Raw genomic sequence first — 17,687 nt, 5'->3', positions numbered from 1 at the left:
TCCCAGGACTGAGGTCATTATGTGAGACAGGCTTGAATCTCCTTCAGTAAACATTCTCTTTACAACAAAAGTGCTTAGTCTCGATCCTCTTTCTTGAGATATGGATGGTCTCCTGGCCTGGTGACCATTATTAATCCCTCGTTCCCTTGCTAACGGTTGCTGATCTTTATCATTGTGGAAAGAAATTTCTTGTACAACAGCCTATATGTACTCACAGAAAGATCATTAAAGCACCTTTGCTCCCTCAGAGCTTGGGTCCCCGTGTCTTTCTTTCTTTCTTTCTCTCTCTCTCTCCCCCTCCCTCCAGCTCTCTTTCACTTTCTTATCGTCGACTCCGACCACCAGTTCCCGGTCCATTAAAGGACCCCAACAAGTGGCCCCCAGAACAGGGACTCTGGTATATCTGGCATTTCTGACAGAGTGACTCAAGAGACCTATTGATGTCGGTAAGTACTAAGTCACGGGTCAAATGGCTGGAAAGCCCCATTATTTCTCTACTTTACTTCACCATTTGTTTACAGCTCAGGGACTTTTGGTTTCGTGCCAATGAATAGAGGCTTGCTTTCAAACAATGGTTGAGTGTAACCCTTGGCTCCCTTATAAAGGTAGTTTTGATTTAGAAATTTGGCACTCGGTCAAAGAAAATGTTGAATGAGCTGCCAGGCAAGGATAAAATATTCCAATTGATTTCTGGCCCCTATGGGCTCTCATTAAAGCTGTAATTCTGCCATTTCAAGGTAAATTCTAGCCCTCCCAATATTCAACAACAGACAGAACACTTATTACATGAATATAAATTAAATGATAAAACTTTACAAAATGCCCAATTAAAACAACATAAAATATTTCAAAATTTTCCTACAAGCCCTGCCCCAGCTGCTCCAAGTGCTCCTTCTCTGCCAGCAGGCACAAATCCAAAAGTCTCTCCTTTGCTAGAACCTAATGATTCCAACAATGACTCTCTTGAGACACTTTTGACACCAAAACCAGCAATACTTTTTTAGATAATAATGATAAGTCCTTATCACAGACTCATATTTGCAAAAAAAATTAGCACTTACTCTCTCTCCTCCACAACAGAGGCTCTCTGAATTACTGGCTTTGCAATCACAAGTTTCTGACACTGATGGTTTCTCCATCTTTCCAGTTTGAAGAAATCCTGAGGCTCAAGGGCACATAATACCTCAATATGATGGTATTAATCTTTTTTACACGCAACAAATGAAAAAGGCTGTAACTATGTATGGCCCACATTTGCCTTTTACTAAAGAGCTTCTAAATGTTGTGGCATCTTCTATTGGAAACTTTATTCCCTATGATTGGTGAACTTTAATAAAAGCTCACCTTAAACCAGGAGAATATCTTCAATGGACAATGTGGTTTACGACATAGCCAGAGATCATGCTAACAAGAATGCTCGAGCTGGCACTCCCCAAAACCAAATTACTTTTGAAATGTTAACTGATGCCAGACAAGTTGATACCATAGAAGCTCAAATACAATGCCCTCCCTTATTGCATGAATAATTAAAAACAGTGGTCCTTGAAGCCTGGGATTGAATTACTCCTCAAGAAGAGCCTATAGGTAGCTACACTAAAATATTACAAGGACCTAATGAAAATTATGCTGATTTTTTAACTAGATTAGAAATTGTTATTTCCCATACTGTAATTGGAGAAGAAACCAAAAAAAAAAAAACAGCTAGAGAAATTACTTGCTTATGAGAATGCAAATCAGGAATGTCAAAAAGCTATCGCTCCAATTCGTGAGACTGGGACAATTATTGATTATTTGAAGGCTTGTGGCAATCTTGGATCAGAAACTCAAAAGATGCAAATGCTAGCTGAGACAATGGCTGCTGCCTTTATAAAGGGAAATAAAGGATGCTTTACATGTGGAGATAAAAACCATTTAAAAGGGGACTGTCCTAAGACGGCTAATAAAAAACTTCCAAGAATCTGCCCTCGCTGCCATAGAGGAATGCATTGGGCCAAAGATTGTAAATCTAAATTTGATATTGAAAGAAAACCTATTCCAGGAAACTCCAAGCAGGGGAACCCCCAGGTCCCCTTCAAAAAAAACCAGGGGCAAATTCTATCTTTTCCTTTAAGCCCTCAAGATCTGACGGTACTGCCATTGATATACCAGCCTTAAGTGATTTTTTTCCTTTACCCTGAAGCAGTCCCTTCTAAAATACCTACCGGACTTTTTGGACCCCTGCTCCCGCAAACCTTCGGTCTTTTACTTGGCCAATCTAGTTTGACTTCTAAAGGAATTACTGTTCATCCTGGAATAATTGATTCAAATTATAAAGGAGAGATTCAAATTATGATGTCATCTCAGATTCTATGACAATTCAAAAAGGGAGACAAAATTGCTCAATTACTTCTTTTACCTTACATTTCTATTAACTCCTCTAATAATATACGGACAAGCAGATTTGGCAGTACAGATCAAAAACAATCCTTATGGACATCATTGGTATCTGAATATGCCCAACCAAATATAAATATCAAAGTTAATGATAAAAAATTTTCTGGTCTCCTCGACACCGGATCTAATATTAATATTACTATAATTTCCAAACACTTATGGCCCAAATTCTGGCCTATACAAAAAAATCTCTTGCCAAATTGCAGGAATTCTCAAACCAAAGTACAAGAAATTTATCAAAATGTTCAAATCTACCCATATGAAGGACCAAAAGGCCAGCCTGCAACATTAAGACCTTATGTGATAGATGCACCCCTTAATCTAATAAGAAGGGACTTATACAATGGCAAATTCAGATATACATTCCACATTTTTCCTAAGGGCCACTGCTCATTTAACAAACAAAGCAATTATTAAAATAACTTGGAAAAATGATGAGCCTATTTGGACAGAGCAATGGCCCCTTATGAAAGAAAAATTACAGGCTGCTAAAGAACTTAGAGGCACACAATTAGAATTAAAACATATTGAGGAATCTTGCTCTCCTTGGAACTCTCCTATTTTTGTTATAAAAAAGAAATGGCATCTCTTAACAGACCTTATAAAAGTTAATGCATCTATAAAACTTATGGGTGCTTACAACCAGGGATCCCATCACCTACTACTATTCCTCAAAACTGTCACACTATTATTACTGATTTACAAGATTGCTTTCTTAATATACCTTTTTTAATATACCTTTACACCCTTTAGACTGAGAGAGATTCACTTTCTCTTTCCCTTTCCCTAATCACATAGGGCCTCATAAAAGATTTCAATAGACTGTGTTATCTCAAGCTATGCTTAACAGTCCTAAGTAAGTAAGTGAGTAAGTGAAGTCGCTTAGTCGTGTCCGACTCTTTGCGACCCCGTGCACGGTAGCCCACCAGGCTCCTCCGTCCATGAAATTCTCCAGGCAAGAATACTGGAGTAGGTTGCCATTTACTATTTGTCAAAATTTTGCAGCCAAGACTTTACTTCCAATGTGACAGCAATTGCCTCATGCATATATCGTTAATAATATACTATAACTACAAAAAGGAGAAATGATATTTTTGACACTGAATGGCCATGATATTTTTTATAATCCAGAAAAAACTGATTAAAATAAAATCTTTTTGGAAACTGCAAAACCGGTTCTTCTTACACGTGCAGTTAGGAAAAGGTTAACTTGTTAAAATACTTTTTTTGGAGCTCCAATTCTGCCTGGGAAACAAAAACAGGCCTAAGAAAAAACCTAAAGTTAACTCTTATTATGTCCTTGGGATACACAGCCCACTCTGTCTGGGACTCCAGCCGTAAACAAATCGGTGGAACTCAGGAAAAAAAAAAATATATATATATATATATCAAAAAGATATTTTAAATTTCAAGCAGAAAACTATGTCTGCCTGTCTATCTAAAATTATGTATGTCTCAATGTATGTCCTTGTTTTTGGATCATATGAAGTTAATGAGCTCTATTTAAATTCAAGTTCACATAAACTGAAAAAATATTCAGTATTAAATATAATGTGTATTTAAATATAAATATAATTTAAATATAATTATTTGCCAATCTAATTAAGACATGTCTTAAGTCATCAACATTGTATAATACTTTTATTATGCCTAGGTTTAAGGTAAAACTAAATTTGTCAACAAAAAAGTAACTATATTTATATAAACATATAAATGAGATGAAAACTTTTAGATAAACTCTATTAAAAACAATCATATTTTTAAAAGTCTATCTAAAATAATCTCTTAGGATTGGGGTAACTTAAATTTCTAGAATTGTACTAAACTAAATGATAAAAGTTTATTAAATAGCTAGGTCATTTCCAAATAAAGTAAGATTTTGAAACATTAATTACTGAACACTAACTTCCTCTTACAAAAAGTTTTTCTTACAGGAAAACTAAAGAGATTTTAGACTATTAATAAATATATATATAAATATATATTATATAGAAAAAATATATAATATAATATATAATAAATATATTCACCAATCTATAAAATGCTAATATACAAGACACTTCATAGTGGCTAAAGAAAAGTAAGATATATGCTTTTAATAAAAAGATATAAGAAGTGGCAAATAAAATGATGAATACAAAAATATAAAAAAGGTTTATGACATTGTAACATGTATACTATCATGTAAGAATCAAATCGCCAGTCTATGTCCGATGCAGGATACAGCATGCTTGGGGCTGGTGCACGGTGATGACCCAGAGAGATGTTATGGGGAGGGAGGTGGGAGGGGGGTTCATGTTTGGGAACGCATGTACACCCGTGGTGGATTCATGTCAATGTATGGCAAAACCAATACAGTATTGTAAAGTAAAGTAAAGTAAAAATAAAAAATAAAATAAAATGAAAGGTTTATGACAAATGAAAGAGAATCTTATGTCAAATGGATGTAACTCATTGCCCTGAACTTTCTTCCTCTTCCTTCTTACTTGTCTCAATTGATACAAATTCTTCTTTTATATGGGCCACACCTCTCCAAGGTGAAACTACATGACATGTTATAACCCATCTGTTACCTTACTTTGCAATAATGAGAACACCTAATTCTATAAAAACAGACAATGACCCTGCCTATATTTCTAAGCAGTTCAAGCAATTTTTACATTCATTCTCTATTAAACAGATTACAGACATTCCTTATACAAGACATAGTTAAACAAACACATTACACACAGAAACTACAACTAAAAAATTAAATAAGCGGGAATACACAGGAACACTTTTATCTTCCTTATCCAGAGCAGACTTTACTAGATTCCAACGTAATATATTCTTTAAGCCTATAACTATTGTTAATATAGCTTTATTTGCTTTAAATTTTTTTAAACTTACTGCAAGGAGATATTTTGACAAAAGCAGAAAAACATTTCAAGACATTGAAGGACACCTCCCTTCCTCTGCCCATTTGGTATCAAGATGGGTTAACTAGTCCATGGAAATCTAGGAAACTAATCTTACAGGGAAAGGGGTATGCTTCTATTTCTCCAGATGGATCCAACGATCTCACATGGCTTCCTCTTCAGAAGATTTGACCTAAGTGGGCCCCCAACATTCAAACTAGAGACGAAACAACAAAAACCCCAGGAGGAAGAAATTCCAGTATAAGCCATGGCAGCTTTAAAAATTTCCAAAAAACTTGACATCATCGACCTTATGAACTCCCTACTTGGAGACAGATAAAAACCCTTACTAACCAGGTTGAAAATCTGATTTCTCAGTTAGGGAATGCCTTGGAATCCTGAAGATATTTTTGTTGCTATGCTTGCTTTGCTTGCTTTTGCTTCCCCCACTCAGGCTGACTTGATTGATCACACTTATTGGGCTTATATACCAAACCCCCCCTTTTTTGTTGTTGTTTTTTTAATTTAAATTTATTTATTTTAATTGGAGGCGAATTACTTTACAATATTGTATTGGTTTTGCCATACATCAACACGAATCCACCACGGGTGCACACGTGCTCCCCATCCTGAACCCCCCTCCCACCTCCCTCCCTGTACCATCCCTCTGGGTCATCCCAGTACACCAGCCCCAAGCATCCTGTATCCTGCATCAAAACTGGACATGTACCCCAAACCCCCCTTTTTATTGTAGGTTATAGAATGGATATAGGACCCATTGTATCCACTAATGACTCAACACTTATGCCCCCTCCATGGAGCTTGGAGGGGCCCACCCATCCTGAGAAAGAAGGAAGGCTAATTAATTAACATTTCTCTAGGCTATGAAATCCTTCCTTTATGCATGGGCCCAACAAAATTTTGTATTAATGTTAGCCGACAAACATGGGCTTTCGTCTTGCCCCCAAAAAAGGAACTTCTACACATTGTTTGGACTGTTTACTGTCCTGTCCTTTTATAAAAACCATGTCAATACTACCAAAACTCTAGGAAAAGGGCAAAAGTTAAAATGTAAGGGGTTTACTTATAAAGACTTTAGATATACTTCTGTTTATTGAGATAAATGTCAAGCTAAATCAGGGAAATTAATGTTTATGGCCAATTATACCATTGTTGTTTGGGGACCCCATGGTATGTGGGTATCTAGCTGCTCAGATGATATTGACAGCACTATGTGTGACTATGCTACTCAAGTAGCATAGAAGATTACCAACAGTTCAATGAAACACTTCCATGAAAAGGACTCCTTGGCTGGCTTGATGGTGAAATACCACCTTCTCGCCCTCAAATCATCCTTGATAAACAGATTGGGCCTAAACAATGGGACATCTGGAAACTTGCTGCAAGCACCAAAGAACTTGGGACTTAGACTGGACATTTCACAGGTACCAATCATAGTCACAGTAATTATTTCTTTCCCTATAATCAATCATATTTCATACAAGCCTGTGTTCTACTTGCTTTTGTTGTAGCTACAGGAAATTTACAATTCAAGAAGACTTTACGTTCTGTAACTTGTATAAATTGCAAATTATATACTTGTCTTAACTCTTCTGTTTCCTTAAGAATTGAAACCCTTTTGATTCTTCAATCTTGACATAGTCTGTGGTTACCAATAAATCTCCAGTGGCCCTGGGAAGAAGGTCCCATGGCTGGACTTGCTTCTTGGTTACTTACTAAATTGCTTCAGCGATCTAAACAATTCATTGGATGGCTGATTCTTGGCATTTTGGGATTAATAGCTATTTGCACCACTGCTGCCATCACTGGTGTTGTTTTACAAACCTCAATTCAAACACATAATTTTATCCAAAACTGGACTAAAGATGCTCATACTATGTGGGCCACTCAGGCTCAGATAGATGAGGATATTCAAGATGAAATACAGGAATTAAAAACAGCCATCAAATGAGTTGGAGATCAATTAACAGATGTACAAAAACAGGTGATGATAAAATGTGATTGGAATTCTACTCAATTTTCTGTTACTCCTGTTCGATTCAATAATAGCGCCTACAACTGGGAACAAATCAAATTTCATTTACAAAACATACATGATAACGTCTCTCTGAATGTACAATTATTACAAAAAGAAATCTTTGAAACCTTTTCTAATAATCTGCCCTCTTCCACTAATTTGGAAACTTTAGCTGAACAACTAGCTGATCAACTATCTGGGCTAGATGCACGTGGATGGTTTCAAAGCATTACTCAGAGCATTTGGGTCTGGAACTGTAATTTTGGTGATTGTCTTGACAACTATATTTGTCATCTACTGTTGCCTTCATGCAAAAATTGTTAAAACTAAACAATGGTCAGATTGTTTGGTCAGAACCCTTTTTACAAATATTATAAATAAGGAGGAATTATCAGGGAGTGTAAACAGGAGGATTCCTACGTGCTATTTCTCATAAGTCCTCTGTTCCTTATCAGTGGAACAGCAAGCTGCTCCCAGGACTGAGGTCATTATGTGAGACAGGCTTGAATCTCCTTCAGTAAACATTCTCTTTATGACAAAAGTGCTTAGTCTCGATCCTCTTTCTTGAGATATGGATGGTCTCCTAGCCTGGTGACCATTATTAATCCCTTGTTCCCTTGGTAACGGTTGCTGTACATTTGGTTTTCTGATCTTTATCATTGTGGAAAGAAATTTCTTGTACAACAGCCTATATATACTCACAGAAAGATCATTAAAGCACCTTTGCTCCCTCAGAGCTTGGGTCCCCGTGTCTGTCTTTCTTTCTCTCTCTCTCCCCACCCCCCTCCAGCTCTCTCTTTCACTTTCTTATCGTTGACTCCAGAACACCAGGTTCCAGTCCATTACAGGACCCCAACAAATAGGGACACTTGCCTATGGCAGAGACTTCCACAGGGCTCAGGATTTAGGAGGGCAGTCGAGAATTGGTTCAGATTAAGAAATCTCTGAAATGTGAGAATAATAATTCCTACCAGACAGGCTAGCAACCAGGCATAAGTGACCATTAACATAAAACAATCATTTGGCAAGGCCCCTGGAACAGAGTAAGTGCCCCCCTGAGTATCATCCTTAACTAGCATCACCATAAGCAGTGGGTAGCACACTCGAGACTTGAACCCAGACCTTCTCCCTCTCATGGCAGGTGCTTCTACCACCCACACCAGTAGTAGCAGCACAGACGGCTCTAGCATAAAGAGCTGCATGGAGTCGGCAGCATGAGTTTCCTTCAGTCTTACTAGCTTCCCTCTGTCTCTCTGTATGGAGAGGAAACAGTGCTAATAGAAACTGACATGATGATTGCAAATAAACCAAAAGTCAATAATTCACCAGTTACTGGCTGATGTCTTGTTTGCTTTTAATATCCTCTTCTATGGACTGGAGGCGAAACACACTTTAATATATTTGTCTAGTCTATCTGTGCAGGTGGGCAATCTGTTTCAAACTGCAACCATGAAACCATGTATTTATGTTTCATTGCTTAAAAAAAAAATTAATGGTATAGCTACTAAATTGTTTGAGGCTTCCCAGGTAGCTCAGTGGTAAAGAACCTGCCTGCCAATCCAGTAAATTTGAGCTTGATCCCTGGATCAGGGAGATCCCTTGGAGAAGGAAACAGCAGCCCACTCCAGTATTCTTGCCTTGGAAACCCCATAGACAGAGAAGCCTGGCGGGTTACAGTCAGGGGTCACAAAAGAGTCAGACGTGATTTAGCAGCTAAACAACAACCACTCAATTGTTTCATATCTGGAAATGGGCACTAGCAGGAAGACCACAGACCTGCTAGATCCATCTGCCTGACATCATTTCAAGTGATGCGGGATTTCCTGAATGAGATTTTTCTCAACCAACGTGGTTTGTTCTTTAGGATCTGAGCGTAACTTGCAATTCAGTAGCATTTTGTGCAAATGAGGTGCTCCATACTGTATCTCTACAGATATATTTCACAGTGTATCTTCAAGGGTTGGGGATTACACATAGCTGTGACTGCTAAAGTGATTTCAACAAAAACAATGATGAAAACAGAAATGGGTTTTATTTCCTGAGTATATACTCTATCCCAAGCGCCATGCTAATGCCTTTAGAACATGTGTGTGTGCGCGCTAAGTTGTGTCTGACTCTTTGCAGCCCCATGAACTGTAGCCTTCCAGGTTCCTCTGTCTATGAGATTTTCAAGGCAAGAATACTGGTGTGGGTTGCTGTTTCCTACTCCAGGGTGTCTTCCAGACCCAGGGATCGACAAATCTCTTGTGTCTCCTGCATTGGCAGGCAGATTCTTTACCACCAGCGCCACCTGGGAAGCCCTTAGAATACATAAGTCTATTTAACCCTGAAAACAACCAGAAAAGTGCCTCCATTTTTACAAATAAAAAAGAAAAAGTGGAGTTTGAAGATATTAAGTAACTTATTCAAGGACACACCCAGTAAGTGGTCGAGTCAGGATTTCAACGCAGGTGGGCATATTTCCAAAGCCTGAGCTTTTTCCTCCACTGGGTGAGAGTAGTGGGCACATAGCGGGCCACTGGGAGAGTGTTCAGCCACAGGCTACGAATTGTTCCTCCCAACAATTTGGAGAGGGGTCTGCATGGAGAGCAGTCTTTTTCTGTGTGGTCACTGACGCCATATCAGCATCATCGGAAAACTTACCAGGAATGCAACTTGTTTCTACTGAATTGTTGGAAGGGAACTGCAATCTGAATTTTAATACACTCTCCCGGTGAGAACCTCTGTATTTAGACTTACAGATGCAGAGGGCACTGAAGAAAGTTGTAAGGGATGGTGGAGGACAAGACCTCCTCAGTCTTTCACTCACTCTCCTGAGCACTTTCTACTGCAGCCTTGCCTGCACAAGGCACTGTCTGACATCAAGCCTGTGCACTTCACTGGGTCTCACCAGCCTCTCTCTCTGTTTTTCTGTATCCTGACTGGAAACAGTTCACCCTAACAGAAACTGTCAGGGTGATTACAAATAAACCCAAAGTCAGCAATTCACCAGTTACTGACTGATGGCTAGTTTGCTTTTAATATTCCTGTGGGGTGAAGAAGGGTCGGGGAGGGCCCATTCTGAGCTGTGGTTGGTGGCCCGTTTGCCCAAGAGCCCCAGCGTCTGGAGTGTTGGTGCAGGAGATGTTTATTTGCATTGAGCACTGATTCAATTAACTGTCATGGTCAAAGGCAGCTGCAGCTTGGAAAAATCCAGTTTGGCACTAGGAGTGCAGCTGGGAGCCTTGCTTAGCATGGTCCCCTAAAAAATTAGATTTAGTGCTTGTCATTGCACATTAAGCTATATCAGGTCCTTATCAGTTCCCCTTCTGGCCACATAAGCTCTCCTCCCAGCCGTGACTGAGCAATTAGCACATAACCTTCTCTGTTGCCTTTCCTTAGGCTTCCTGGAAAGATCCAGGGCCTCCTCCCTCAGATGAGTCATGAAGACATCTGTCCGTGGAGCAGAGGAAGCTGGAGGGCCCCCTCACAGTAGATTGTCCTCCATTAGCACCTTTCTGGAGGTCAAAAAAAAAAAAAAAGCAAAAGGGTAATCTGGGGGACAGTGAGTGGGAAAGATGAAACTGTAAGATTGATCAAAAAGTCCATTTGGGTTTTTCCATAACACAGAAAAACCCAAACTAACTTTTTGGCAAGCTCAATATCAATGATGGTGATGGTGGTACTTGCTAATATTCTACAGGTAAAAAGCATTTTCACAGATTATGTCACTTATTCTTCAGTTGTTCATTCGCTAAGTCATGTCTAACTCTTTGTGGCCCCGTGGACTGCAGCATGCCAAGCCTCCTTGTCCCTTACTATCTCCTGGAGTGTGCCCAAGTTCTTGTCCACCGAGTCAGTGATGCCATCCAACCATCACATCCTCTGCCGCCCTCTTGTTTTGCCATCAGTCTTTCCCAGTATCAGGGTCAGATTTACCCCCTGAACTCTTAGTATTCTGATAGCCATTTTAGTGATAGGAAAGTGAAGCTCAGAAAGCTGATGTGATTTGTACAAGTTTGCATAGCAAATTAACGGAGCTGAAAGGAAAGGCCAAAGTCATTTGACGAGCAGTCATTCATCCACACAGCTAGGTGAGTTGCCCCTCCATCACCCCTGTCAAGCCCTCCCACTCTGTACTGGGGACTGCTTCTTGAAGGAACTGCCTACCCAATCAGGCTAGATTCACAGATACAGACAGGAGAGGTAATTTGATGAAGGAAGAATGCTGTCCCTCTATGACTCTCAAGATCTGGCCCTGATGATGCTTACCAATGACCTCAAAAAGGGTCCCTGGCCCATACCTCTGCCAAAGTTCATGTTGCGGACCAAGGTCACTTACCTAACTGCCACTCAGGAGCACACATGGTCTGCAGCATCCAGATAGGCAGTGTGGGCTCCAGCATGGCTACCCCCATGTTGGCAAAGCAGATGGAGCCTGGGGAGACAGTCCAGTGAGCCCCTGAGGCAGTCCTGAAGCTCAGATCCTTCCTCCCAAAGGGAGGCAAGGTCAGCTTACCTGCAGCCACCAGCATATAAGGGTCTCTGAGAAGCGTGAGGAGTGGAGTCCCCTTGGCACTCTGAGAACACGGACAAAAAAAACACTTCATCTATACAGTGTATATGCCTCTCCTGTTTCACAGAATGGGAGAGCATGCAGGCAGGACCTTAGAGACCACCTACATCAGCTCCCTTACTGCAGAGATCAGCCACCCACAGGTCACAGATGGAGAAGTGATGTACCAGTGTCACAGAGTGAGCTGGTGGCAACCACATGGCCCCTGTGTGAAAGGCAGTCACAAAGGGTGGGACAACATAATCCAGACATAAGTCCTGCCTTCAGATGACCACCAACCAGGTCAGAATGGGTTGTCAGCAAGGCTGCCACTGGACAACAGGTGTCTGGATGCCTAGCCCCTCCACTTGACCACCACAGCACTGACATTTATCCAGGGAGACCCACAGGCAGATCACTGAGCTCCAGAGGTGAGCCCAGAGGTGACAGCTCACAGAGCTGCTCAGGCCTTCTGAACGCTTAGTTCTAACAATGTGGAGCCATACTGGACTGGCATTGCCAAAGAAGCCTGGACATACAGATTAAAATGTCAGCCTGAATTTCCAATTACAACACGGCCTGTCCTTCAGAAAACTCCATTCCAGCTATATTTAGTCATCTACCTTCCTTCCAAGCATACCAGCAAGCCCTTGGTCATCATGGTTACCTTTCCCTAAACTCCCTTCCTCCTTTTTCCAGTAGGTCCAAACCTCAGGCATTCATCAAAGTCAAGCTTAAATGGCCCCTTCTTATCCACAGTGTTCCCTAACTCAGTAGCTGGAACTTTTCTCTCTTAAACTTCCTAAGCACTATGTCATAATCCGTGGTCGGGGATTTACCACTTTCTATCTTGATTTAGTAGTTTATTTACTTCAGTGTTCATCGCAGCACTATTTACAATGGCCAGGACATGGAATCAACCTACATGTCCATCAGCAGAGGAATGGATAAAGAAGATGTGGTGCATATATACACAGTGGAATATTACTCAGCCGTAAAAAGGAATGAGAAGATGCCGTTTGCGGCAATACGGATGGACCTAGAGATTGTCAGACTAAGTGAAGTCAGAAAGAGAAAGACAAATACCATATGATACCACTCACATGTAGAATCTAAAAAGGGGTGCAAATGAAGCTATCTACAAAACGGAAATGCAGTTGCCGATGCAGAAAACAAACTTATGGTTACCCGGGTATAAGGGGTGGGGGAGAAATAAACTAGGAGGTTGAGATCACCACATATATAAAATAGACAACTAATAAGGACCTACTGTATACCACAGGAAAGTCTACTCAGTATTCTCTAATGACCTATATGGGAAAAGAATCTAAAAAAGAGTGGACATATGTATATGTATAACTGATTCACTTTACTGTACACCTGAAACTAACACAACATTGTACATCAATTACACACCAATAAAAGTTTTTTAATAGCTTAATGGTTGACTTGATAAATAGGTTTAATAGTTTTGATGCGATAACCCTCTCTGCATACACAGAGGGATGGATTATGATATTCAGAGATACTACAACTAAAAAGATCATGCCCTCTCCCATATATAATTCAAAGGAAAGAGGCAGATCTAAATCATAAAATGTACCTAAAGATGTTCAATAAAACTTTTGACTCAACAATCTTACTTTTTGAAATTTACTCTAAAGATTACTTCCAATTTTAGGAAAATGCATATATACAAGATTATCAGCAATACATGAACCGTGAACTTCCAGATGTTCAAGCTGGTTTTAGAAAAGGCAGAGGAACGAGAGATCAAATTGTCGACATACCCTGGATCATTGAAAAAGCAAGAGAGTTCCAGAAAAACATCTATTTCTGCTTCATTGACTATGCCAAAGCTTTTGACTGTGTGGATCACAATAAACTGTGGAAAATTCTGAAAGAGATGGGAATACCAGACCATATGACCTGCCTCTTGAGATACCTGTACACAGGTCAGGAGACAACAGTTAGAACTGAAAGTGGAAAAACAGACTGGTTCCAAATAGGAAAAGGAGTACATCAAGGCTGTATATTGTCACCTTGCTTATTTAACTTATATGCAGAGTACATCATGAGAAACGCTGGACTGGAAGAAGCACAAGCTTGAATCAAGATTGTTGGGAGAAATCTCAATAACCTCAGATATGCAGATGACACCACCCTTATGGCAGAAAATGAAGAGGAACTAAAAAGCCTCTTGATGAAAGTGAAAGAGGAGAGTTAAAAATTTGGCTTAAAGCTCAACATTCAGAAAACGAAAATCATGGCATCTGGTCCCATCACTTCATGGCAAACAGATGGGGAAACAGTGGAAACAGTGTCAGACTTTATTTTTTTTGGCTCCAAAATCACTGCAGATGGTGATTGAAGCCATGAAATTAAAAGACACTTACTCCTTGGTAGGAAAGTTATGACCAACCTAGATAGTACATTAAAAAGCAGAGATATTACTTTGCCAATAAAGGTCCGTCTAGTCAAGGCTTTGGTTTTTCCAGTGGTCATGTATGGATGTGAGAGTTGGACTGTGAAGAAAGCTGAGCGCCGAAGAATTGATGCTTCTGAACTGTGGTGTTGGAGAAGACTCTTGAGAGTCCCTTGGACTTCAAGGAGATCCAACCAGTCCATTCTGAAGGAGACCAGTCCTGGCTGTTCTTTGGAAGGACTGATGCTAAAGCTGAAACTCCAGTACTTTGGTCACCTCATGCGAAGAGTTGACTCATTGGAAAAGACCTTGATGCTGGGAGGGATTGGGAGCAGGAGGAGAATGGGATGACAGAGGATGAGATGGCTGGATGGCACCACCGACTCGATGTGTACCAGTTTAGGTGAACTCTGGGAGTTGGCGATGGACAGGGAGGCCTGGCGTGCTGCGATTCATGGGGTCGCAAAGAGTTGGACATGACTGAGCAACTAAACTGAACTGACAAGATTATTAGGCTTCCCTTATAGGTTAGTTGGTAAAAAATCTGCCTGCAGGAGATCCCAGTTTGATTCCTGGGTTGGAAAATCTGCTGGAGAAGGGATAGGTTATCCACTCCAGTATTCTTGGCTTCCCTTGTGGCTTAGCTGGTAAAGAATCTGCCTCCAGTGTGGGAGACATGCGTTCAATCCCTGGGTTGGGAAGATCCTGGAGGAGGATCCTGGAGGAGGGAAAGGCTACCCACTCCGGTATTCTAGCCTAGAGAATTCCATGTACTGTATAGTCCGACAAAGAGTCGGACACGACTGAACGACTTTCACTTTCACAAGATTATTAATTGCAGCACTATTCCTATTTGCAAAATACTGGAAATTACTGAAATGCTCAAACATAGATGATAGCATAAAACATGGAATGCATACAATGGTATGCCAGCCAGAAAAGGAACCACTTTTTTAAAATATGCAAAATGTTACCATCCGAAAATCAAAATTATTCCATAAAGTACTAAAAGGCAATCATTTCCCTAGTCGTACTTTCGATACCACAAGGGTGGGGATTTCATACCAAGGAATTCTCCAGTTCTCTGGACCAACTGAATGTCCTGACAATTCAATTCAATTCTGACACTAATTACTTGCCTGCAATTCAGGAAACCCAGGTTCGAACCATGGGTCCAGAAGATCCCTGGAGAAAGGAATGGAAACCCATTCCAGTATTCCTGCCTGGGGAATTCCATGGATAGAGGACTCTCACAGTCTACAGTCTAGGGTGTTGCAAACAGTTGGACATGACTGAGCAACTAACACTTTCACGGTGTAGACCCCACAGACTGAATCCCACTTCAGACACCAATCACAAGTAGCGCACCCAAAGGATACCAACAGTACTGTCTGACTTGGCTACAAAATCAAGATCTTTGGATCAAACTTTCCCATATTGTCTGTACTTTCTTACTTCTCTTCATGGTCTGATATGAATTTCTCAGAGCCATCTCTGTCTTGGAGTCAGATAAAGACCAACTCTGATATTTAACTGCTACAGAATGACAGTCTGTAAGGCTGCTCTGGGAGAAAATGTTGTTTGGATGGCCCCCAAGGTCTTCTTTACCCCTGAGACATTAAGATGTTATAACTATGAATACTCAGGTCCCAATGTCATTGTCATCCTGGTTCTGAATTACTATATATGACTCAGTAGTAGTAGTAGTCATCATCGTCATTGTCGTCGTGAAAGGTTTCTCTGACTCTTTATAAGGCCCTTCCTCCATCTCGGTCCAATATCAAGCCAGACTTCCCCCCCTCCCCGACACGATCCTAAATACGACCCTCTTGGGAATCCAGGACACTTCTAGCTTTCTCCAGCTCCACTCCCCTTTCTCCTCGTGGCTTAATAGGGATGGTCCAGGCAAGCCTGGATCACTGCACTCGGCCATTCTCTCTCTGTCGGCAATGGAGCTTGGTGTTCACTCACCTCAGGAGAGACTTTAGAAGGCTGTAGGATGCAGAGTTGGAGTGCTAAGAAAGGGAGAGAGAGAGAACTAGTTCAGTGTGTCCACTTACTAGTTGGAAGATCCAATGATGGTCACTTTGTCAGTACTCTGCTGCATACAGATCTAATTCCCTGAGCTGCCTCCCTCTTTCTTACAATGGGGCAGCCCCCGATCCACCCAGACATGTCTACCCAGACACCACAGCATAATCCATTTCCAACCTGACTGGGACTCTCACCTGTGCGGTGCCTCTTATGGTGACTCACCTCCATCCAGAAGAGCCAGGAAGGCCAAGATGAGGAAGGGTACAGTCTTCCCCAAAAACACATACGTCACACTTCCAAAGGGAGCTCCTACTGAAAAGGAAAACAGCCATGGATTCCAGAGGTGAGGAGCAGTCCCCCCATTCATGTTCATCCAGTGAGCACTTCATGAGGGCCTACAAGGGGCTGAGCATTGCAGGAGAGCATAAGCCTCTGAGGATTCAGAGATGAAGAAAGCCTGCTTTCAAGGGGTTCAGTTTCTAGTGGAAGAAATGTGTGAGTAGGCATGGGGGGTGGGGGTGTGACCCAAATAATTAGAACATGATGAAAAGTAAAGGTTCCATGTAAAGAAATTAAACTCCAATAAAAATAATAATAATTAAAATTTTTTTTAAAGGGAAAAGAAAAGTAAAGTTTCCATCTTCAAAGTGCCAAGTAATCAGTTGCTTCAGTCATGTCCAACTCTGTGATGCTATGGACTGTAGCCCAACAGGCTCCTCTGTCCATGGGATTCTTCAGGCAAGAACAATATAATAGATTGTATTTCCCTCTTCAGGGGATCTTCCCAACCCAGGGATCAAATCCACATCTCCTCCATTGGCAGGTGGGTTGTTTACCACTAGCACCACCCGGGAAGCCCATGTAATCACAGTAGAGTGAGTTCAAGTGGCCATAGGGGCTTTGTTAAGTAGTTAATACAGGCGGACATAAAACATGTGTGAAGAACACAGAGGTGTCAGAAAAAAGAAGAGTAGATCAAGATAGAAGAAACTCCCTGTCACTAGAATAGAAGTATTTGGGAGACCAGGAGAGTGGGAACTTCTGGTGGCTCAGCAGTAAAGAATCCACCTGCCAGTGCAGGAGATGTGGGTTAAATACTTGGGTCAGGAAGATTCCCCTGGAGAAGGAAATGCAACCCACTCCAGTATACTTGCCTGGAGAATCCCATGGACAGAGGAGCGTTGTGGGCTACAGTCCACGGGGTCACAAAGCGTCAGACACAACTTAGCAACTAAACAACAACAACCCTGTTACTAAAATAGGAGTGTTTGGGAGACAGGAGAGTGGGGAAGGTTGAGACTGAATACTCAAGGGCTCCATATATGC

General features: G+C 41.0%; 1 protein-coding gene across 8 annotated transcripts in view; it reads right to left on the bottom strand.

Annotated features, from left to right (window-relative positions):
• The window catches only part of SLC18A1 (solute carrier family 18 member A1), a 70,000-nt gene that overhangs the window by 11,944 nt on the left and 40,369 nt on the right, over positions 1-17,687 (bottom strand). For all 8 annotated transcript variants that reach the window (XM_069574058.1, XM_069574053.1, XM_069574055.1 and 5 more), the window contains 4 exons: positions 16,584-16,673; positions 16,299-16,342; positions 11,867-11,927; positions 11,690-11,785 (listed from right to left, as the gene is read on the bottom strand). In XM_069574058.1, coding sequence (XP_069430159.1) covers positions 11,690-11,785; positions 11,867-11,927; positions 16,299-16,342; positions 16,584-16,673 — 291 coding nt within the window. The remainder of the gene's footprint in view (positions 1-11,689; positions 11,786-11,866; positions 11,928-16,298; positions 16,343-16,583; positions 16,674-17,687) is intronic.

The sequence above is a fragment of the Ovis canadensis genome, chromosome 2 (genome assembly GCF_042477335.2).
Source record: "Ovis canadensis isolate MfBH-ARS-UI-01 breed Bighorn chromosome 2, ARS-UI_OviCan_v2, whole genome shotgun sequence".
NCBI classification, from domain to species: Eukaryota; Metazoa; Chordata; class Mammalia; order Artiodactyla; family Bovidae; genus Ovis; species Ovis canadensis.
Note: the sequence above shows the minus strand (reverse complement) of the source record. Positions and strands in the feature narration are given on the sequence as shown.